This window comes from Penicillium daleae (genome assembly GCF_028827525.1).
Source record: "Penicillium daleae strain IBT 16125 chromosome Unknown utg000001l_segment0_segment0, whole genome shotgun sequence".
NCBI classification, from domain to species: domain Eukaryota; kingdom Fungi; phylum Ascomycota; class Eurotiomycetes; order Eurotiales; family Aspergillaceae; genus Penicillium; species Penicillium daleae.
In genome coordinates, this window is record NW_026623149.1 from 1314099 (window position 1) to 1336805 (window position 22707).

The window sequence follows — 22707 nt, forward strand, 5'->3', positions numbered from 1 at the left end:
AATTTATTCGCCATGGATCACCGTGCCGTCTGTTTAATCATAATTGTTAGACGAACAAAAACAATAACAAGATATGCCCCCCAAAAGGTCCTCTGAGAAAAGTGAAAAAGTAGCCTGCCTAGTTGGCCACTAATTTCACATATTCCAATTTCAAGATGCAAATGAACAAGTACCGATTTTCAGAAAATATCCTAAGCTTTGCTCTGTGATTGCTTGTATTTGAAATTAAGAGTTGTTATTGCCAATATGAATTGCCCCTAACGATGGATTTTCAAAATCAAACAGGGTGATCCGCAGGTCTTTGTGGAGCTCAGAAAAATGCACACCATCCGACATACATTGATGCAAGGTTCTTTTTGTCAGTTGCTTGCATGATCAGCTCATCCACTTGCCCGTCCACAGAGAGTGGAATGGGCTGCTTAGACATGAATCCCCGAAGTTTGTTGCGAACATCTTCCAAGACCCCAGCTGGTGTATCGGGCACGTTGACATGCGTGCGACGCTATAACGAAGAGCTAAGGTTAACAAGTAGACTCTCTCGCTCTGTCAAGCATATAGGACTTACTCTTTTCCCAATGAAATCTGTTGTTGGGTCGTGAAGAAAGGTCTCCAGAATAGTCATTAGTGCGTCTTCATTTTGCCTTAAGAGACCGAGGGTGATCTCGCAGGTTCTGCGGAAGGGTCCTAATGATATTATGTCAGTAGACAGACAATTGAATGGTATATACATACTACTCACCGTTGTATCCGTAAGCGCCAAAGGCATCTATCATGTTATGGGTCAGGCGGAATGGAACCACCTCTGGTTTTTCGAAGGTTTGGCCCTGTTGAAATCAGTATGATGACAATACGAGGATAGGGCTCATTATAATCATACCTTGTCGAAGAGACAGTTGAAATCAACGTGGAGAATGCCGCCTGTTCCTTCTTCAAACAACAAATTCTCACCATGCCGGTCGCCGAGTCTATTGAGGAGAATGATGAGTATAACAAATTTGATAGGCTCCAAGTCCGAGGCATTGGGAAATTTTTGCAATTTCCTCCACGGCCAAGCGTGACGTACCCTAGAACGTATCCAACCATTGACATTACAGCCGCGGACCGCGTATACCGCAGTCTTGCCGTGAACCACGATTCGGTTTCGGGGAACATTTCGATGAACCATTCGTGTAGCACGGAAGGAAGCCTGTTCGCATCAGTACTGATTGCGTTTGAAACATCTATCTAAGAGATCATACTTAGGTAGGATCTTCGTGTTCCAGAGGGACAGCTTCGAAAAGGTTCGGTCCGCGCAAATCTCGTCGAGGTAATGTCTGATTTCGGTGTACTGTTTGTTGAGATGCAGAAGTTAGCTAACCTAGCCACACATACAAGATCGAGCAGGGGCATGGTAGACTTGCATTCGGCTGGATTCTTCGTTCGCGCAGAAGCTTCACGATAATGTCCCTCAAGGTGCGAAGATTGTCGACCCATTCGATGATACCGCATTCCTCGTTCAAAGGAGTCACGGCATACGTTTTGATGTCTGGCTATCGGTCAGCTTAGATCAAGGCCAATGTTAGACAGGCGTTACGTACACATTCGTCGCTTGCTTGACTCGACGTCTCGTTTCAAGAAGCGATTGATCATGTTGTTGAATTCCATCAGGCGTTGGTCCTTGCGCAAATCATCTTTTGGTTTGCAAAGCGCATTATAAATTTTTCCGTCTGAGCCTCGAATGCTGATCTTGCGGGGTTTTTGAAGAGAGTTCAGAATTTGAGCTTCGTCGAGAACGGCTAGAAATAGTCAGTACATCCTCAGGAATAGATCAAAACTTGTGTTGTATCGTACCCTCTATTGTCGTTGGATCCCGAGGGAAAGACCGGAACCCTTTCAAGTGCTCAGAATCTTGGATGACTGGGAGGCTGGGAATCAACATTGCCTGGAAGGGAACCACCAAGCGACAGGGGGCGACTTTGTGATTGAAACCGAGGTTTCGAGCAAGAGTGACCTTGGAAGCTCTTTCTTCCACACGAGCGAGACAGAGTTGGAGCAACTCATCTGAGAACTTTTGGCCTTGCTGTATCATACGGCGGATATCGGAGGCATCTTTCTTCACCTTGCTGTTGGATTCTTGAATCTTGGCGAGGCAAGCTTGTCCTTTGAGGGCTCGATCCTTGTTGGAGGATTTGACCACAGCAAGAACAGTCCACAAGCCCTGCTGTGGGAAGCTTTGAACAGCTTTTATCACCATCCGTGATAGAATGTCGTAGACAGTGTTGTTGCGATGACAGATACGAGCTACTACTTGAGGCAGGATCGTGAACAGCTGCGGTTGTCAGCCTATAGTCCTAAATGTTGCGACAAAGCTTCATCACAAAATAAGATGGCTTACCAAGAAGGCTTGAATGCGAGTTAACATGTACTTTCTCAGCTGATTGTGTATCTCGTCCAGACTCTTAAGTCGCTGAGCATGGGCATGTTGCCGGAATTCCCTGGTTGATTTGGTCCCGCAGGTAAGCAAGAGCAATGATACCGTTGAAATTGGTGGGTACGTACTCATTATCGCCTCGTTTCGGGTCCATCGGCTGGTCGACGACAGAGGCGTGTTCTAACCACAGTGTTAAGATCTTCGGCAGTGTTTGGAACACGTATTTGCAGCCATATGTCAGCGAGCGTAGGTAGTTATCAATCACCAACTTCGTGGCTTCTCCACTCAGGCTAAGAGAAATCGCGTCAGTCATGGACTGAGCATCAGTCATGGTAAGCACATACTAGATCTGTGCCTCTTTTCCCATTGGTTTGACCTTTTCCAGTTCGAGGATTTTGTTGTAATGCTTTCCCAGGTAATAATGCGCCTTTTCCCATCTAATTCTCACAGTTAAAAGCCACCCTCATAGCTGAGGTCAGTTCCATCACATACCTGGGATATAGTCTGATGGCTGCCCGATATCGCTCAACGATGGCACGCGAGTGCGTTTGTCCGGCCCTGTCTGTCCATTTCGCTAACATGAGATGTGCCTGATTGTTGCTGATCAGTGGACGGTCAAAACGAAGTTCCAGACACTACGGAAACATACCACAGCAGCAGTCTCGTTCTGATTCTTCCCACGACCCGAAAGAAAGGAGGCGGTCTGCGAGTCAACAGACGAGGTTGTTGTGTTTGATTCATTAGACGCTATGGCACCCTCCAGGGTCTGAATTGCCTTTCGGTGGTGTCCGTCTTTCCAAAGCAACCTGGCGTGTTCAATGCTGGCTGAACGATCCTTTAAGCGCGCAGCATGCAGCATCGAGTGGTATGCCTGGCCAGTGAAATTACCCTTTCTCGAAAGATGGGCACTAGTCAACCAAGCAGCCGATATATCGGAGTTACCAAAGCCGCCCCTAGAAGAGTAAGTCAATAAGGAATACCCCTTATAGCATCAACGCAAACATACGCTAGCTCCATTGCCGCTCGCCTCAAGCCCAAAAGATACTGCTTGTCAGCAAGATAACCCCCAAGCACATCTAACCGCCGATTCAGAGTACGAAGCAAGAAGTCCTTGGAAGGATGAGAATCGTCAGGCCCTGCGTGAACTATAGCTTCCACATCAGCCAATGCATGTAATCGAAGCATGTCATCATGGCAGGACTGTAACGATGCTACAGAATTAGCCGTCAATGACTTTGCCACACTGAGTCTGAGTTCGTTGACAATCTCCACGAAAGCAGAGGTCCCTTTTTGGCGAAGTGCATTGAGAGCTGATCCAATGCCAACGTTAAACTCCCCAGTCCATTTGCTGGCACACAGTTCCAGGTAGCCCTGCAGTTTGTCCCACCTGCCGGTTATCCATGAAGCTTCAACCGCAAATGGTAGAAGCCGAGAGGCAGCGGATTCGTATTGCTTGAGGACCTCGAATCTGGTAACAATTGCGTCTGAAAAGGTAATCAGCAAAATGCTAACAAATATTGGGAGCAAAGAGAGATAGGAGAGGAAGCGCAAGATATTGAATATTACCTTGCTGGCCGGATTCCTTGAGACAAGTGACGAGATTCCACTGAGCATCAATATTTTCGGGTTCCTTCTCCAGTTCCAGTTCATACCAACTCTGTGCGGTAGCCCATCTACCTGCCTTCCGATGCTCCAAGACCTGTTGATCAATACTGAGTGCTGATAGATGGCTTGAGATACCTTCGATTCCATCGGGCTCATCAATCTGGCTGTAAATATCCTGTAGCCTCTCATACAGCTGTTCAGAGCTTGTTGTTTCCTGCGGTTCCAATTGTGATTTGCACTTGTGGATGTACTGTTCCCAGTGGAAAAGAGCCCTGGAAAACGATTTGCATTCGACGGCTCTCTTCGAAATGATTTCTGGTGGGATTGAGGCAAGTAGAACTTCTACAGATTTGATCTGTGAAGCATACTTGTCGAGCAGCGCATCACGACTGGTATCTTTATGAGATCGACTCGATTGATACGACTGAAGATTTAGGGCATTGAGCTGTTTTTTCTTGCCCTGAAGCCATCGTGACAGGTAATCTAGAACCTCGAAAACACTCTGTGCGTCATGTACATCAGTACAATATGCTGTAATGATAACAGAAGAAGACTTACTTGGCTGCTGCTGATGATTGTTTCACGGAAATTGTTGTTCGCCTCAGGGAGAGGATGGGAGAGTACATTTAAGAGTTCGAGCTGAAGATCTTGCTGTTCCTGCTCGGTACCCCCAACAATGCGATTCAAGGCAGCGAACGGAAAGAGAAACGAGGAAATGGATATGTCTTGACCCTTGACAACACGGCTACATACTGCAAATATGAGCTTTGCGTTGTCTCCATTACCCGTTTGGAGCAGATCTTGCACCAGAGTCCGAAGCCATTCACTGTGTGTTGTTTTAGGTGACAGCAAAGGGTATGTGACCTTTGAATTTGTTGCGACGACAGTGACAGTGTATGTAGACGTAAGAAATGGAGTAAGTGTATTTCGAACACTTTCTGGAAGCTCCATCCACCGTTGATACTTTTCATCGCCTTGGAGATCGCGGGATCTTTGGGTCACAGCCGCATTCAGATTGCAGATCTTGAGGAGACCTTGCATGGCGTAGGCTAGGAATCCCTGCGCTCGCGTATTGGACGCGGATAAGAATGCTTCGACGAGAACATGCTGAAGGAAAAAGAGAATGAATTCCACAGTCTCCTCCATTCGGTCAAAGTTCGACAGAACAAGGATGTCCTTCTTTTCCTTGATTGTTTCCACTCGATTTGGATCGAGGCAGCCAACGAGGCCCAAGCATTGCGACGATAATAAAGTAATAGAGTCGGAACTGGTGCTGAATTTCACACAGCAATCGAGCAATGCTCGCGTCAACTGTGCAACCACGGGATCGGGCTGTTCGCTGAGAACAGACACATGTAGGAATTCTTCATTGTCAGAGAGGAAAGGCATCAGTTCCCTCAGAGCCTGCTCAACGACAGTTGAATTTTCACTTTGACAGCGGCGAATGAGAGCTAGGAATCTGCTTCTAACATCCATTTCCGCTCGCAGCTCACTGATCTTGGTCTCGAAAGCGGCCAATTCGGAGATGGAGGCAAGCGAGGGCATGGTATTGAAGGTATCCCGAACAAGGTTGGGCTGGTTGGTTAAGATGTGGTCAATGAGTTGATGAGCTTGTCTTCTGCTTTCATCGGTTAGCCTGTCCCAATATCTGATCACAATTGCCCAGGTTTGGTCGATCAGAGGCTCGATATCCTCCTCGCTTAGAGAACGAATCAGTGTCTTCCAAGCTGAAAATGCATGGTCGCACAATTCTTCAATCTCAAGCGCAGATCGGAGACAGGCGCAGACTTGAGGTAGTGCATTGCTAACATGTCCTTGAGCAATGTTGATCATTTCTTCGATAGCCTTGAGGTTCCGCCGTTTTTCGGCCAGAGTTTGCCTCACTTGAAAATCGTTGATTGCATTTGCAAATTGAGTGATAATTCCGAGAACATGCTCTTCGATGAAGTGGCTCAAGAGATCTGCTTTTTTGGAGGAGCTTGCATGCAGGAATTTCCGGGGAACGAAGGTCGCAAGGCGACGGAGGGCTTGAAGGAACTGATACCAATTTTTTAGTAAAGTGCCTGCCGTCGTATTATTGTCTCACAATGACAATCGTAGGGCCTCGGAGAATCAAGTTATCATACTTACCCTTTCTTTGTTCTGCTCTCCAGCATCTCCAAGGCTCTTCAGCAAGTCACAAGCAATGAGAATCGGTTCGATTCGCACCAATTCAGCTAAGGACCGACCCTTGAATGCAGGGTCTATTTCCGCAAGAAGCGACATGATCATGGCTTCCGGATTATCAGACTGCTGGGCCAGAAGGAAGGCCAGAATTGCAGCAAGGTTATTTTTCTCAGAACAAACATCGAACGGCGATTCGCCTTCGTTGCGGCTTGCCCCAATCCTGCAAATAATATCTCGCTTTCTCGTCAAGACCAAGTAGGGCAGCACGTGGACCTCTGTCAGCCGAAGAAAGCCGTCAACTTTCATCCCCAGTAATTCACAGAGTTGCTCAGCCATGTACGGGCGAGTCTGAAGATTTTTGACGACTGCTACGGAGAGCGTTCGCCAGTACGGCCGGAACAAGCCAGCGGGAGTCAAGGAAAATTGCTGCGCGAGTTTAGATAGCTGATAAAGCAGGTCAGTCTTGGTAATATTCTCGAGCACAGATTGCGCAAGCAGATAAGGCAAAGACGGGCCCCGCTGCCAAATCATTGATCAAATCCACTACATTACTTACTTCATTGTAGGCCACGGCACAGACATAGGGATTTGGATGACCAAGGTACTCCAGCAGACGTAAGAGGATGATATTCTTCTCATCATCTTCCGAGACCCTGATGATGACGCGATGAGCTGGGTACTATCAAAGGAAGAGCCTCATGATAAGAAACAGACCTTGCGAGACGACATAGCGTCAAAATGCATGCCTCTTGCAGAGGCATGTCGTTCTTTTCGGACAGATTTCTCAGCCATTCTAAAATGATCACAAAGTTGGCCCGGCGAACGTCCGGTTGGAGGGTTGGTCGCACAAATGCTACCACCGAGTGTCTACAGAGACAAGTCAGTCTGGATCATTGCCAGGACGCCGTATTGGGAACATACCCGGTTGCAACTCGAAGCTCGCGTATGGAGCTCCGAAGTGAATGCAGGCAGAACTCCCCAGACGCAGACGAGGAGAGGTGCATATGGTTTAGATTTGGGGAATGCATCAGTATTCGCCTTAAAGCGACCATGGCAGCTATCCGCGGACCGGGTGTACGCGAGAGTCGAGGCAGGACGAAGTTTAAGATTGTCCATAGGTCCTCATAGCCGGCGATATCTTTCCCGGGTATGATGTCCAATTCATGCTGGTCACTGTCACACCTTTGACAAAAAAGGGTGTCGCTCGTAATAAGGCCTGATGGTTTCCGCACTAAAGTTCCCACTACTGCACATGAAAGTTTACCGAGAACTTGAAGGAACTGTGTTCTTTGGGGTTCGGACACTCCTTCGTAAAGGTTCCTATGTTGATATATGTTGAGTATCGAGTTTCGAGTCAAGATGAGCATCCGGACTTACTGTACAGCAGCGCACAACTCTGTCAAGCTTGCTGCACACTCACAGCCCAAAAGCGTTGAGAGTTCCTCCAAGAACATTTGAATCAAGTCCGCAACGGAGGACTCTACCGATAGGCATAGCCGCTTTGGTGCTCGTACTTCTTCGTCACCTTGTTCTCTGTCTTGGTCCATGTTTCGTTGCTTTCGGTTTACGACGGATGAACCAACATCTGCAGATGCCGACGACACACCAAAGGAGTGCAGTGAAAGCGTGGTGCTATCAAGCAATTGTGCATAGAGACTGCGGATGGAAGTCTAGGAAATTAATTAGCCAACATGGATATCCAGCGAAACGGAGGATGGTAATTACTCCGAGACAGTTTTCCACTATCTGAGGATTAGAGTCTTGGGCCCGAATGTCCGTGAGAACAGGCAGAAGAATATCCCTCAGCTGTGGCACAGCCAATCTAGACTGTTTGATAGCTAACATCACTTCGTCCAGAAAATGGCTCAAGTCGAGTTGAATTGCGGGCATTGGGAGACAAATGCTGAGAGGAAGAAATTCAGCAAGGCATTGAGTCCATGTGGAAGCCAGACTCATGTCAGACAACAGGGTGGCCATTGATGACTCGGACACGCAGAGACGGCGGGTGTATATCAAGAATTGCGAGAGGACCTGCTCGTCGCTTGGCGTGACCTTTATACCCGGGGTCTGTAGCCATCTAACAAGCACTCTTCGAAGGCGATGGTATCCATTCAATGCCCATGGGAGGTTCTGTCGAAGTGTGCAGTTTCGCCGCTTGCCCACATCCTGAACCGACGCCTCGGGACTAAGAGCGTCCAACAAAACTGTGCCAAGAGCAGCCGCCTGGGAAAATGTCCCTAGAGTCAGGCTGCGTTTCAGCAGACCACGAGGTAGGCCCAGGTTATCCAGGTCTATCATCAGGGATCCGCTTTTGGATGGGATAAATAGCTTCACAGGCCGGAAACTTCGCAAGTCCACATCCAGGAAGCCTTCCAGTGAACACAATATGTCTGTAACGTGTTAGTTACTTGCGAGGTACACATTATGAACCAAAAGTACACCAGCTTACCTAGTACGCAACTCCGAAGGAATGCCGAGATCCCATAGCACGACGGCGATGAACGGACTTGTTTGTACTGCAGACAAGCCATGCTGGTGAGAATGGAATGGACCCTGTCCTGAACAGCCTCGACGTGCCACATGCAGGACAGTCTGATCAAGCGCAGGATCAACCATGAGAACAAGGGTGCCTGGACATCTTCACTCAAGATGAGGGGATCTGATACATCCCATAAAGCCTGGGGAGCTTTGTCAATGCTGACTTGGATGATCTCCAAACAGTCCAAGACTTGGCCTTCCAAGTCTTCTTCTGTGCCGCTGCTAGTGGGGCTAACTTCCAACCCGGCCTTGAGAATGATGCATATCAGCTTATTGATATCGGTGATTCCCTCATCCACGCGAAAGTGGGTATATTTTTCACCCAGCAGCTCCTGTCGGAGCTGTGAAAATGCCTCCCGAGACAGTCGCTGCGGCTCATGCCCTTGGGTTGCTAGGCGTGGAGCAAAATGCGTGGCCAGGATAGACGAGGCTGGCTCGGCAGGTCTCTCATCTTCAAAGGCAGAGCCTTGAGCAAAGTCCCCTTCAGCTGCCATCACAGGTGTCCATAGCCATGGGAGGTTGATTTTCCCAGACTAGATGATTCGAAGATGAACGCGAGCTGAAGAGTGAGCCACCAATACGCGCTGCCGATAACGATAAGGGTGTCGCGGACACCTCAGGCCACAATCTCCCCCCACCACTTTTGCCTCTTTTGTCGGAATCCTCAAAAGAAAAATGTCGAGGGTGCTTATAGATGACCACAGACAGGAGAAATGGGTATTCATGGTGACGTGAATCATTCTCATTGTCATTTTCTGAAGAGAAAGATCTATAGGAAAGGAATAACACAATTATTGTCGAATTGAAGCAGGTGGAAGGCTTCTTCAGGTTTTGCCTTAACTTTCTGACTTTTACTTGTGAGCTTGTTCTATTCACATCCCCATCGCCCATGATACCTCACCACCCTCATCCTTTTCTGGCACCTGCCTCCGCCTAGTCATAACAAAGACGACGTGCATGGTGTCACCCTTCACGTCTTCTTTTTTCCTCTCCAACATACTCATCATATCCCCAGACAAGAACCCGCCACCACCATGGACGAACCTATCACGGAGTGTGTGATTACCCCGGCAGTATCCGAGGACTCCAAGCATGCCCACTGGATGAAGGAGGCCCTGAAGATGGTAAGTCGCTTTATATCCTTGTTCCCGGCCAGGTTTCAAGGACTGACGATGACTCCCAGGGAGAGACAGCCCTGGAGCATGGAGAGACTCCAGTGGGATGTGTCCTGGTCTACGATGGCAAGATCGTGGGAAGAGGCATGAATGATACCAATCGGTCGATGAATGTGGGTGATCGTCTCCCCCTATAAGCTCAGGCTTCACTCGGCTTGCTCGATGCAGACACAAAGAAGCGTTCGAATGCTGATAGTCTAGCAGGGAACCCGCCATGCCGAATTCCTGGCCATTGCAGAAATGCTCCAGAGCTATCCCAAGACTGCTCTCCAGTCCACCGATCTCTACGTGACTGTCGAGCCCTGTGTCATGTGTGCCTCGGCCCTCAAGCAATACCGGATCCGAAGTGTGTACTTTGGCTGTGCCAATGACCGATTTGGAGGCACCGGTGGTGTTCTGACCATTCATTCCGAGTCAGTAGCGAGCCTCTTAACTTGAAGCTTGTAACCGCTTACTGACTTTGCCAACAGCCACTCAATCGACCCAACCTATCCGGTCTATGGTGGCCTGTTTCAGAAGGAAGCCATCATGCTCTTGCGCCGCTTCTACATCCAGGAGAATGACAAAGGTGAGTTGAACTTTTGGTTTTGAAGTTGGACATCTCTCGCAGTGCTAACATCCCTCGCCAGCACCCAATCCCCGACCCAAGAAGAACCGCGAGCTCAATACTGCATTCGACAGCGTGCGCGAAATCGTGGCCACCAGTGGAGGCGAAGTACTGCCAATCTCTTAGAAGGAGAAGCAGTTGCTAGCACGTGCTTTGATGTGGATAATTTCGAGTTCACTTTATCAGGAGTTAAGGAATGGCCCAGGCTTACAAGGCTTCCCACCCACTAGGATTCGGACATGAACGGATAACTATTTTAATTGAAAATTGCGCCTGGGAGGGAAATGAAACAAACACAAAAGGATATGTGTACAAAATTGGTGCAACTCCAAGTCCACCCTCACGAGTGGTACCGTAGAGATCTCATGGGTGAAAAAAACTAGGCCTTGCTCAGACGCTCTGCTTCCAATTCCCGCTCCGCTTGCTGGTAATATTTGGCAGTGTCCACACCGTGCTAAGTCGAAAGGTCAGCACAAGTGACAATGAAGTTACGTGGAAGAGTACAGTGGTCATAGTGGGGTAGGGAGAGCATAGAAACTAACCTGGTCGTGGTTGACAACGTTGATCCACGGCAGGACATGGATGAACAGCTCCGAGTACCGAGAGTTGCGAGCAGCGACACCCTGGAGATAGGATGACATCTGGGATGTGCCGTACAGGGGATCGCCCTTCTTCACCTTGTCAACCATCTCACGCATGTCCATCTCGACTTCCCGGGAGTTCTCCGTGAATCCGTAGAACCGTTCTGGAGCAAGCGTTAGCTACTCATTCAAGAATCAAAAGACAAACCACGGTCAACATACGGCAGGAACGCTGGTACATGATGTGGAGACCACCAAGGAGGCCGACGGCGGTGGCCAGACGCATCACTGGAGAGAAGCCACCACGGCCAACATGAGACGGACTCACTCGCTCCATAACCCAGAAGGCAATGGGGGAGGCAGAGGCAGCGGCACCGGCAACAGCATAATCAGAGGAGCGCGCATATCCAAAAACGCGGCGCAAATGCCTAGATAACGTTGGTGAGTCTCGATTCAAAGGAAAGCCCGGGGGGAGTATCGGATATCGTACGGGTCGGAGTCAATCAGCTGCGGGGAGAGAAGATGGTCAGCTAGGAGTTCTCAAGGGCCCCGAAGGGATCAATTCCTACCGGGTAATCAGTGTTAGCCCGCTTGGGGGGCACAATGGCCGTGCTGTGATCGGAAGCCATGATGCAGTTGGTGGGGATTGTTGTGCAGAGTCGAAGTTCGAAGTTCGGAAGTTGGAGGGAGGAGGCCGCTAGGCCGCTTTGGGGTTAGCGCACGCCGGGCGGGCAGCACCACCGCTGCCAATCACCTTCACTGATTACTCGGCGCGTCTTTTGGTTCCTCGGACGCGTTCTCTGGTGATCGTGAACAACGAAGTGAAGAGCGGAGGCATTGAGCTATCGAACTGTTGAGAAACTACTACTCGCTGCAATGGAAACCACCCCGGAGCCTGCACGCTCTCCCACTAATGTGGATGATCTTTTCAACTACGACGTGGGCCTCGACGAGATCTTCCAAGAGCAACCCAATACTACGCATAACGCCGATGCGTCCAAACCGGCCACGGGCGATCCCACTTCATTAGGTCTTGGTCTTGACGAGGAAGTCAAGGTTACCAAGAAACGACAGCCTGCACCAAAGCTCGATGAGGCCCGGTATGCCCTCCAACCACTTTCCGCTTTTCTAGGTCTGGAATTGAGACTAACGAATCGTTCACAGCCTCCTGTCACAGCCAGGAATCCCCAAGCTACGCCGCACAGCCAAGCGTAAGCTCAAGTTCAAGGGCAAAGGCTATGAAGTAAGTTAGCTCGCCACATGCCTCGAAAACCATGCCATTGAGACTGACGCAATCGTTGGTTTGTTAGTTCCACGACGCCGAGCGACTATTGAACTTCTATCAACTATGGCTGGATGACCTCTACCCACGCGCCAAATTTGCAGACGGATTGACCATAATCGAGAAACTGGGCCACACCAAGCGCATTCAAACGATGAGACGGGAGTGGATCGACGAGGAGAAACCGAATTTCTTCAATGATACAATCAACGTGCCCGACACCCGTGATCTTACCATGGGTGTTTCCGCCGATCAAAATGGTACAGATGCACCAGAACCTCGAGCTTTCAACCCCTCCGGATCCAATCAGGCTGGATCAGACACGGCCGACCAAGACTTGTTCATGCCAGATCCTGAAACAGAGACTAGACCTAAGGTCAGTCATCCCGAGCCCGATGATGATGATCTGGAAGATCTTCTCCGGGAGCAGGATGAGGTCATGTCTGGGATGCCTGAGCCAGCTGCTTCAGGACCTCCAAATACTAGCCTGGATGACTTTGATGCCGAATACGAAGCTATGAATGAAATGGGCATGTAGTGATGACCCTCGAGCTACTGTACTTCTAATGATGATGAAAATGAATAGCATAATGTACAAGATATTTTCGTTCATTCAGTGAAACTTGGGTACAGCTACCCGAATCTTGTGTAGAACATTGACTCGTGGAGTGATGAAAACTGGACCTGGGATATTACTCTAATATTCCTGAACAAATCCTCAGGAGTGGACATACACGCGCCGAAGAATATGAGTTGAGAAGAAAAGCCAACCCCATAAAAATCAAAAAAAAAATCCAGAAAGAAATCCAGAAAGGAAACCAGGAAGAGAAAAAAAAAACGACGAGAAAATAGAAATCAAAAAGAATCAGAGATGACCAGCGAGACGACCAAGGACCGAAGGGATAGGAAGGGAATCATGCTCAGGCAGGATCAGTGAAGATGGAGAACTGGCCACCGGCACCGGCCCAGTTCAGTTTGCGGTCCCGAGTGGCAGTGTTGTCAATCTTGGTGGCCACCTCGATATCATCCTGGGTGCCCTGTCCAGTCTGGTAGGTGGCGGAGAAACCCCAAGACCAAGCACGACCATCAGCGTCAATAGCAAGCGAGTGGTCGGAAGCGGCGGCAACAACGACGGCGTTGATACCGGGGATTTGAGTGGGCTCGATCAGAATGCGAGGAGCACCATGGTCATCCTTGATGACTGAACTATCGGGGAGAGAGTCGATCTTGAGGCCGCTCTGGTGACTGTCGCAACGGCCCCAAATCAGGCACTTGCCATCGGCAGTGCGGGCAATCGAGTGGTGAAGGCCGCCACTGATCTGAGTGATGCCGCGGTTGGAGAGCGACTCAACGGGGACTGGGTGGGCAATGGCGGCTTCATCGTCACCAGCGTTGTCCCGGATACCAGTGGCACCGAAACTGTTCAGACCCCAGGAGTAGACGGTGCCGTTGGCGTGGACGGCGAAGGAGTGGTAGGAGCCGGAGGCCACGTGAACAATGTTCTTGCGTAGGCCGAACTCGCGAGGCTGCAGACCATGGAGCTTAGTGCGCTCGACGATGCGGCGACCAAGTTGGTTCTGCTGGCCAGAACCCCAAGAGAAGACACTACCACGGTCATTCAGGGCGAGGACGTGGTTGGCGCCGCAGGAAAGTTGCTTGATCTTTTTGAGGGCGGGAATGGGGATGGGGGTGGTCTGAATGTGGTGATCGGGATCAAAGCCCAGGACTCCGTCGTTGCTCTAAATAACCCAGTCGTACATTAGTATAATGAGATCAAGCTAAGCAATTGGTGAAGGAGGGAGTGTCCACTTACTCGGAAGGTTCCCCAACCGTAAACCTGACCATCATCAGTCAGGGCAAAGCTCGCACTGTCGGCGGCGGCGACGGCAACAAAGACAGTTCCCTCAGGGAACTCGCTGGAAGGAATCGCAGTGGGAGTCGATTCCCGGGGGTTCAGACCGCTGTCGTCGTCATCCTCATCCGATTCCGAGTCACTGCCGGCATCCTCCTTGATCTCTTTGTAACCACCGTCCCAGGTGGTGTCGCGTCCGAGTGCGCCTTGGTCGTTGACGCCCCACGTCAAGATCTTGTTGTCGTGGGTGAGGGCCAGGCAGTGCATGCCTCCCACGGCGACTTGGACGACGCCAACTTCCTGGGCATCCAGGAACTTGTTGAGGCGGGGCCGCTTGACGTCGATGGCGGCCTTTGCGGCACCCAGGCCCAGCTCGCCAGAGCTACCTTCGCCACAAACAAAGACGTTGAGGCGGGTCTTCGGGACGTCGTTGATGACGACCTTGGCCTTGACGACCTTGGCCTTGGGCTCGCGGATGACGCGAGGCTTCTTGGGCGCGCGAGGCTTCTCCTCCTCGGCGTCGTCGGCCTTCCGCTTCTTGGACACGGTGGTCGACATGGTGGTGGCCTTGGTCGAGGCCTTGGTCGCGGCCTTGCCCTTGGCCTCTGGCGCCTTCGCGGCGGGCTGCGTCTTCTTTGTTGTCGCGGCGGGCTGCGTCTTCTTTGTTGACGCGGCGGGGGCGGGGTCCTTCTTCATCACCGTCTCGGTGACCTTCTTCACCGAGGCCTTGGTGGTCTTGGTGGGTTGGGTGGCCGTGTTGGTGTCGGTCTTCTTGGGGCGACCACGGCCAGTCGCGGCGGGCTTGGTTGTTGTTTTGGCCGCTGAAGCCTTTGCAGGCTTGGCAGCCGCGGACTCCACATTCTTCTTCTTGGGAGGCATTGGAGGAGAGGAATGTGAACGTGTTGATATGAAAAGGGGGTGGGTGGAATCGAGAAATGAGTAGGGTGAGAGAGGAAGCTGAGACGCGACGAAGAAGAGGAAGAAGTCGGTGCCGGGAAACGTGAGGGTCAATAAATAATTTTGGCGTTCCGTCCGAAAGCAGCGGCAAAAAAAAAAGTTAAGGCACTAACCGCGATTGTCCACCAGGCAAGCTCTATTGATTTCCTAATCGGGCCATTATCTCGACGTGTTTGCCTTGGTCGACGAGCGTGGCCTCAGGATTTACAGTGGCCAGCTTAGCTCTACAATTGTTGCCTCGTAGCCAGAGGAGGCAGCTCATCTACGCTGCCTTAGGGAGGCAGACCCGACGTCATTCTCTATTCAATGTCTGAATGATAAGGCGGTAGCCTCACAATACAACCAAAACAACCGATTGTTGCCTCTTCTACCACCATCTGGTTGATTGTTGTGCCTCACGTAGGCTAATGTAGCCCTCCATGCTGTTTTCCACCTTACAGCCCGATTTCGGGATTGACTTCCTTTGTCATGTTTCATTGTCTCGTTGTCATTGTCATGGCTATCGTAATTACAGGAAAATATCACACGATCACACTATCATACCACTCCGTTACCATTGCGCTCTCATACAGCATCTTCTGGTCGCTCAGGCTCACGTTGTCGAATATTGCCACACATAATGACATTCTGGCCCAGCGGTGTCCATTTCACATCGCGAGGGTTCAACGCTGCATTGGGCTTGCCCTCTTGGTCCAGCTTGGAATCAGGACTGACACTCACGCCCCCCGACCAAGATAGGTGGGTGCCACCGTCACAATGATCGAGTCAATGAAGTTGGTATACTCCGGGTTCAAGAGCTCGCTCAAGACTGTAGCACCACCTTCGATCATGACACTCTTGATGCCTTCTGAAGCAAGGGCTCGTAGGACAGCTTCCCACCGTAATCGCCAGTTCTGATTGTATTCCACGATTCGGAGGAAGTCACCACCGTACCCCTTGAGCATCATCAGCCTTTGAGGATTGATCTGGGCTCCGGGCGATACAACAACCCACGGAGCTTTGCCTTTACCCTCCACGGCCGTTCGAAGCATGCGGCATTCCGGGTGTATAGGCCAGCGACCCATGGGGTCAATGACCACAGGACGAGGCTGCCACATCCGACCAAGTCCCCCAAAGCCGCCAGCTCCTTCGAGGCGACAATTCAACCCCGGGTTGTCGGCAAGGACGGTGCCAACTCCAATGAGGATCGCATCGTGGCGGGAGCGAAGATAATGAGTCATGAGCTTGGCCTCAGGTCCCGATAGTACCGTTTGCATGCCCGGCAGAAGAGAAATTTTGGAGTCCATGGATGAAGCATAGGACAGTGTGACATGAGGCAGTTCGCGTCTTTCGGCGTGATTAGGTAAATAGGGCTGTAAGAAGTCTAGAGCGAAACTGGGGAAGGATAACGTGTCCGGCGGTAGATGAGAGGATGAGGTCGGCGGGTTGGGTTGGGTCGGTACAGCTTCATTGGTATTGACAGCGTTCGCGGATTTGACAATCCCGTGGCCCTTGACCAGCTGATACCCATCATGGGGAATAAGCTTGACTTCGGGGTTTTGAATGCGCCACTTGGCGGAGACGTTGCGCACGTCCGTCACGGTGAGGAACCGCCCTCCAGCTTCATTCAGCTTCTCTGGTTCCTCCTGGAATTTGGTATAAATAGAGGAAGGCAGATAGCCCTTGACAGACTCTCTGCGTGCGAATTCCATCAGTCCCGAGTTGCGCTTGACATGGTCGATATAGTCCAACTCATGGGAATGAACGCTACCACTTCCAGGCGTTCTCGCAATGGTAACCGTGGTATATGCGCCATCAAACCGGACCACTTTGATCTGGAAATTGCAGAGGCCCCCCTCTCGCACGCGTTTCTTCCGGGGACGTTTCCCCTCCGGCAGCGGACGAGTTTCGGATGTGCGATGGGTTGGGCGTCGTAGCCGACACATGTAGTAGTCTGTGGTGCAGTGGCCCTCTTTGCTAGCATTGGTCCTCTGTTTAACCCATACATTGTCGATAAACGGCCAATATGTTTCGAATTCCTCCAGGCTGATCTCGATTGGGTCTTTGCACTCGAACAGAACTCGGCGAATCCGTGCAAGGTTTGGCGGGTTGTCGAACATGCTTTGAGCTGCTTGCATACCAGAGGTCCTAGTCTCAGCTCCACTAAGCTCGGTCGTGGTACTTTGTGGCATAGACTCATGGGTGTTTCCTTGTTGTGCTTGTTTTGCCAACGCGCTGGACAGGTTGATGGGGGCTATGATAGGTTCGGATGGGGTGTCTTCGTCCATTGTATCCTCTCGTATAGTGTTTGGAGGCGGCCGGGCCTCTTGGTTGCGGGTTTCCACGACATCGCCAGTATGTCCGTCCTCGTGCGGGGAGATCGAGCCACTTCTTACTGTATCCGCCGACGCGCTCGAGTCCGATGCGCGGGGGGGAACATCGTCCATGGTGGGCTGAGGCCCGACAGTGACGCGTGTAGAGGTCAGTCAGTGGCCGGTCGAGGTTGATAGTGGCAGGGGCAATTTAGGGCGTGATCGAAAAGGCGGATCTATCAGCGGTCAACGGGGACTTTTTGCAGCGAGTGGATGTCATGTTGCAGGCCCCCCCAGAGTCTTGGCGCTCTTAGCGGAACTGATCCGTGGGAACCGCGGCAATTTGGCATTCAGTATACAACACATCGGGTCATTGCTGATTTGAAATTTGAACTTCTGGGTAACTTTTTGAGTACAGTGACTCAAATATATCCAAAAACTCCCGGCTCTGAATTTCACAACTCATACTCTCTTTTAGACCCTCACGGCGGCGGAAATATATGTCTGTTTTGATCGCTGACTACGGATTTGCCTCTCCATCTACTTACCGTAAGGTTGAGGTACGACGGATGGTACTGTGCAGAGATACGCGACACAATGAGAGAATTATCCGTTGTTCTAAACAAATGGGCATCTGTATTACTTGAAAAACAGAAAAGTACATGAAGCGAGCTCACTGGCGGTTTCCTAATACGCGCCAATGTCTGCCCCGGCACGCGCAAGAGCTTCGTAAACCTTGGGGGGCAGCTTGTACTTCACCATGCCAGAGAAGATCATCAGATCCTTGGCCATGACCAGCAGTTGATCCGCAAAGCCTTGGTGCATCTCCGTCTCATACGGACCGCTCGTCTGCCGGCGTCGTTCGTTCCCAATGCACGCAATGCTCCACATGATGACATGTCCAATGTTGCGAGAAATGATCTCCGGCAAGGATGAGAACGCCTGAGCTGCGCTACGGACCTTCTGCATGACACCCTGAGCCTGCAAAGGAAGGATGCCCAATGCGTTGATGCACTGTGAGACAAAAGTTAGTGTCAAAAAGGTATACAGACTGCTGAGCAAGAGTGACTTACATCGAGTGCGGGCGCCCATCGCCCGGCTTCAACTTCATGCTTGGCCGTCAGCATGCGGAGAAGAAGGCCACAAGAATCTCGGTTGATGGGACGGATTTGTTCATAGTACATAGGCTTTCCATCGTAAAGGCTGATCATAGTTTTGCCCAGTTCGACGGGGTCGTCAACAGAAGTCAAGCTGAGGCTGCTGCCCGGGTCGATGGGGCCTTGCTGGCCTTCTTGCAGCCGTGGGCGAAGAGGTTGCAACTTGGGCATGGTTCCTCCCAACTCAATGGCGATCGCGTCTGACAGAGCGCGATTGATGATATCGATGACACGATCATAGTTCTCTGCCAAATGATACAAGAGGACCGCGTCGGTAATGAGGCCTTTGTCGTCTGCAACGCCAGCAGCTTGAATTGTGATGTTCTTCAGGAAGTCCTCCTGATCGGCCAGGTTGATCAAATCAAGGCGTTGCTCAATGATACCCTTAATTCGGGTGCCATCGTCACGAATATCACCCAGCAATTTGGCAAAGTCTCTGGTCTCAAGGATGAATTCACGGAGAGCTTCATGACACACAGACGATTGAGACTTGCCAAGAGCGCCCCCGAGGTCGGCATTGAGGCAGATCAGGGAGAAATAGTCAACGGCAGCCTCAACGTACCCAGTTCGGAATTCGCGAGTGTATTGGGTGATGAGGTATCCGAAGTTGATCTGCGGGTATTGCTTCACCGTGAACGACACTACAAAAGCCGGAGCCATTAGTCAGGACCTTTAATAGCGTGGGGGCCACAAGAGAGAAGCATTTTGGAAGCTTCCCATCGGCGTTGGGGGGCGCAACTTACAGATCTCTTCTCCTGAAGTGTAAAAGTCAGACACACGCAACAAGCCATAGTAAGCCAATGCAATGGCAAAATGAACGGCAGTAACTGGAGCGTATGTGCCAAGATAAGCCACAGCCTGCTCGAACATGCCTCCCAGGATCTGAAGGAGGAAGAAAGTTCCATAGCCGCCGGGGGCATCCTGGCCCTGGCCCTTGGTGAAAACCCTCTGTCCAATCTCAGCGATATCCGTCTGAATATCCTCCAAACCAAACACGTCGCCCGCCACCTCCTCCGCACGATCATCTTCCCGAGCGAGACTGAACTGCAGCCACATCCAGTCTTCAACACTCTGGTTGATACCTTCCAGCCGACGGCGGGACAAGTCACAGCGGCCAATAATCTTGTAGCAAGCCATTCGATAGGGATCGAGTGTGTTTTCCGGCGCATTTCGCAGTCGTTGCTGGTACTCGCCGTTGACTTTTTGCTGCATGTCCCGCCGAAGTCGTCTGTCTTGCACATAAGTTGTCAAATAAGTCACGAACTTAGCATCCAGCGACCGGAAACCGGGATCATTCGTCGCATAGGTTGCTGCTTCCTCAACAAATCCACAACGAAGCAGGTAGAAGATCAGAATCCAGCAATAGTCACCATTAATCACCTGGAGTTCTGTTCCATCGGGAGCCAAGTCTTTCCTTGCGGCGCGGAGGCGAATGTATGCCCGAATCTTGTTGACAGTACTTGGGATACCGCCCAATTGAGCTTCACGTGGATTCTTAGCAATAGCGTTTTCTACCTCGCTGTAGAACGACTTTTCCAGGAAAGTCCTTGAGCCTTCCAGGATCTTGTTCTTGAGGTTAACCGAGCTGCGGGACTTGGTCGACTCCTCCAGGTAGTCAGCTGCGAACTGTCGTTCTCTCACCGCACCGGGGTCAGTCTTGTCAGTGATGCTAGGGTTCTCTTTGACAATGGTCATCAAAGCCCGGTATGCAGCTAATAGCTGTTGAGGTACCTGGAGTAATGGTTAGCGAGATTAGATGGGGGAAACAATGAGCTAGTAGCGCGAGTCTTACATCACCGCCGGCATGCATTTCAACTTCCGAAAAGTTGTGCAGGATAGGATATGCCTTGCCCCGAAGCCGAGTAAGATTCAAATCCTGAACCTTCTCGGCGTAGTGGCCCATCTTCTCGCGCAAGAAACGGAGATCAGGCGAGGAAGTCGCAAGTCCTTCGCTTCGTTCGGCAGGGTCTTCGAAAAGCTTGCGGCTTGCAAGGCCAGTCCCAGGGGTCCCGATAACAGACTTGTCCAGACCAGAACGACCAAACACACTTCGGCGAGATCCACCAGGAGGGCCTCCACCTTGTTTGGATTGTCTCGCCGATCGACCAAACGCACTACGCGCAGCCGACTTCAAATCACCAGCACCGGATGCGTCTTTCTGCGACAGCCCAAAGTGTTGGAAAATCTTATGGCGCTGCTCTTCCCAGTCCATGTCCACTTTCTCTTCCAAAAACGTGTCAAAGTCTCTTTGCGCGCGAGAAAGACTCTCGTCGATCATCACCTGGCGGCCACGCTGCTGAATGTTTCTCAAAAATCGCTGATTGTCCGGATCGAAGCTGTCAGGCTCTCGCACCGGGGCCATAGAAGCTTGTGGGCCTAGAGACCGGAGGTCTCGCAATGCTCGACCCGGAGAAATACCGGAGGAGGCGAGCAGATAATGACTATTCGGAGAATAACGTGATCAGACAAATATGCAGGCAAAAGTATAGACGATACAAAAATTTAATAACTTACGCCTTGGTAGCGGTGCCATTCTGCAAGGAATCCTTGGTCCCAGATGTTCCTAGTTCCCTAGCCTTTCTCCGAATGTCATCCAAGCCCAATTGCAGACTGGGGACCTCTTCGAAGTTGCCATTCTGCACAGTTGCAGAGAGCGGCCGCTTCTTACCACGTTCCAGGAGGCTGTTGAAGAACGCAGGCTGGGTTCCTTGAGTCGAAGCTTGTGCTGGGGCTTGCGCGCTGCTGGCTTGCGGCTGGGGCTGACCAAGAATAGAGGACTGAGCTGGTTGCTGAGGCTGAGGCTGACTCTGACCAAATAAGGACGAGGGTTGAGCACCTTGTGCTGGTGCGGTCGAGGTGGTTCCAAAGGCACTGGTCGCGTTGGTGGTCGAGCCGAAGAGGTTTGAAGATTTGTTTGCTGTGGACCCGAAACCACCGGCTCCTCCGAATAAAGAGCTTGAGTTTGAAGTCATGATCTTGTCGCAAGCCAAAGGTGGTCACTAACAAGCTCTGGACTGGCTTCGATGAGGATGGGTTTCTGGCTGGCGTTGCTGAGGGGAAGAGAAAAACTGAAGTCGCGAACGCCTTAGGAGCAAGACACAAAGACCGGATACGTCCAATGTGGACAAACTGCTGCCTTCAGAGTCAGCTTCAGGCAACTCTACAAGTGTCTCTGCTTTTGCCCCAGTACGGCCCTGGATGAATGCAAAGAAGGTCAGCTCTGAAGAAGCTCATGCTTGTCTGCAATGCGCGGCCCAAACAATTCAATCCCGGTATCACGGACAAACAATTTTCCGTCCAAATTAGTCTTCATCTTTCCCTGGCTTGGAATGGCACCACTTTAGTTTGAACCTTTTCTTTTCTATTTGACAGCATCGTTTCATTGTACTCTTTCTTCGACCTACAAGAGTTGCTATTTCACAATGCCTACCTTTCAGTCCAAGACTTTTCGTCGAACGACCACCGCATCATCCTCCTTCGGAGAGCGTTTTGGAGCTTTTTACCGGGCCCGGCTCACTCGACACCCTTTTCTTCTCTTCGGCCTTCCTTTCATGGCCGTCATTGTGGCCGGATCATTTGCTCTGACGCCCGCGGCAGCCCTTCGGTACGAAAGATACGACCGTAAAGTCCAACAACTCAGCAAAGAGGAAGCTTTCGAATTGGGACTTAAAGGTCCTGATGGAGAAGAGGGAATCAAGCGGAACCCACGCCGCAGAATTATTGGCGACGAACGGGAGGAATACTATGTACGAGCTTTGCTTACCCGAGACTGTTCAATTGCCAAACGATTGGACGCCGTACTGATCGCATTCACAGAGACTGATGGCGAAGGACTTGGACAACTGGGAACAAAAACGAGTCAAGCGATTCGAGGGCGAGCCTGATGGAAGGCTATAATGTGGAGTAGGACTGTGAATACTAGAAGAGTGCTTAGAGACTGTGATCTGCTGGTGTTAATTGGCACCCGCTTGACGCCTCGCACGTCCCCGGTGAAAGGGTGCTCGTGCCCGTCGCTCCTGACCAGGAAGCCTCCCTATGCAGGCAGGTACAGTGTAGGTGGAGAGCGCATGGTTCAAAATGGACGTC

At 51.0% G+C, this 22707-nt stretch overlaps 8 protein-coding genes across 8 annotated transcripts; 3 read left to right on the forward strand and 5 right to left on the reverse strand.

Moving 5' to 3' along the window:
* Positions 1-310: 310 nt before the first annotated feature.
* On the reverse strand, positions 311-9213 carry atrA (protein kinase MEC1; the record flags this gene model as incomplete). The annotated part of the gene is made up of 24 exons (XM_056903758.1): positions 311-502; positions 566-684; positions 740-824; positions 878-965; positions 1064-1186; positions 1239-1327; positions 1368-1525; positions 1578-1775; positions 1831-2308; positions 2375-2474; positions 2539-2700; positions 2755-2847; positions 2903-3000; positions 3060-3363; positions 3417-3894; positions 3977-4517; positions 4574-6052; positions 6146-6625; positions 6738-6834; positions 6896-7048; positions 7103-7501; positions 7559-7851; positions 7907-8571; positions 8631-9213. 24 exons carry the CDS (start codon positions 9211-9213, stop codon positions 311-313), a joined length of 7455 nt encoding a protein of 2484 aa, XP_056771525.1.
* Positions 9214-9753: 540 nt separating this feature from the next.
* Positions 9754-10627, forward strand: N7458_000365 (nucleoside deaminase; the record flags this gene model as incomplete). The annotated part of the gene is made up of 5 exons (XM_056903759.1): positions 9754-9843; positions 9903-10007; positions 10099-10307; positions 10365-10462; positions 10524-10627. 5 exons carry the CDS (start codon positions 9754-9756, stop codon positions 10625-10627), a joined length of 606 nt encoding a protein of 201 aa, XP_056771526.1.
* A 253-nt stretch (positions 10628-10880) lies between these two features.
* Positions 10881-11711, reverse strand: N7458_000366 (putative NADH-ubiquinone oxidoreductase 21 kDa subunit; the record flags this gene model as incomplete). Its single annotated transcript, XM_056903760.1, has 5 exons — positions 10881-10955; positions 11044-11246; positions 11305-11510; positions 11573-11589; positions 11652-11711. 5 exons carry the CDS (start codon positions 11709-11711, stop codon positions 10881-10883), a joined length of 561 nt encoding a protein of 186 aa, XP_056771527.1.
* A 247-nt stretch (positions 11712-11958) lies between these two features.
* N7458_000367 (Chromosome segregation in meiosis protein 3) lies at positions 11959-12902 on the forward strand (the record flags this gene model as incomplete). Its single annotated transcript, XM_056903761.1, has 3 exons — positions 11959-12182; positions 12247-12325; positions 12393-12902. 3 exons carry the CDS (start codon positions 11959-11961, stop codon positions 12900-12902), a joined length of 813 nt encoding a protein of 270 aa, XP_056771528.1.
* A 382-nt stretch (positions 12903-13284) lies between these two features.
* On the reverse strand, positions 13285-15095 carry N7458_000368 (RCC1 domain-containing protein; the record flags this gene model as incomplete). The annotated part of the gene is made up of 2 exons (XM_056903762.1): positions 13285-14103; positions 14178-15095. 2 exons carry the CDS (start codon positions 15093-15095, stop codon positions 13285-13287), a joined length of 1737 nt encoding a protein of 578 aa, XP_056771529.1.
* Positions 15096-15737: 642 nt separating this feature from the next.
* Positions 15738-17599, reverse strand: N7458_000369 (RibD family protein; the record flags this gene model as incomplete). The annotated part of the gene is given in 2 exon segments (XM_056903763.1): positions 15738-15882; positions 15894-17599. The coding sequence occupies 2 exon segments, from the start codon at positions 17597-17599 to the stop codon at positions 15738-15740; spliced, it is 1851 nt and encodes a 616-aa protein (XP_056771530.1).
* A 552-nt stretch (positions 17600-18151) lies between these two features.
* Positions 18152-21593, reverse strand: nic96 (linker nucleoporin NIC96; the record flags this gene model as incomplete). The annotated part of the gene is made up of 5 exons (XM_056903764.1): positions 18152-18478; positions 18538-19262; positions 19365-20352; positions 20414-21062; positions 21136-21593. 5 exons carry the CDS (start codon positions 21591-21593, stop codon positions 18152-18154), a joined length of 3147 nt encoding a protein of 1048 aa, XP_056771531.1.
* A 450-nt stretch (positions 21594-22043) lies between these two features.
* On the forward strand, positions 22044-22518 carry N7458_000371 (cytochrome c oxidase assembly protein COX16; the record flags this gene model as incomplete). Its single annotated transcript, XM_056903765.1, has 2 exons — positions 22044-22367; positions 22438-22518. The coding sequence occupies 2 exons, from the start codon at positions 22044-22046 to the stop codon at positions 22516-22518; spliced, it is 405 nt and encodes a 134-aa protein (XP_056771532.1).
* Between the last annotated feature and the right edge of the window lie 189 nt (positions 22519-22707).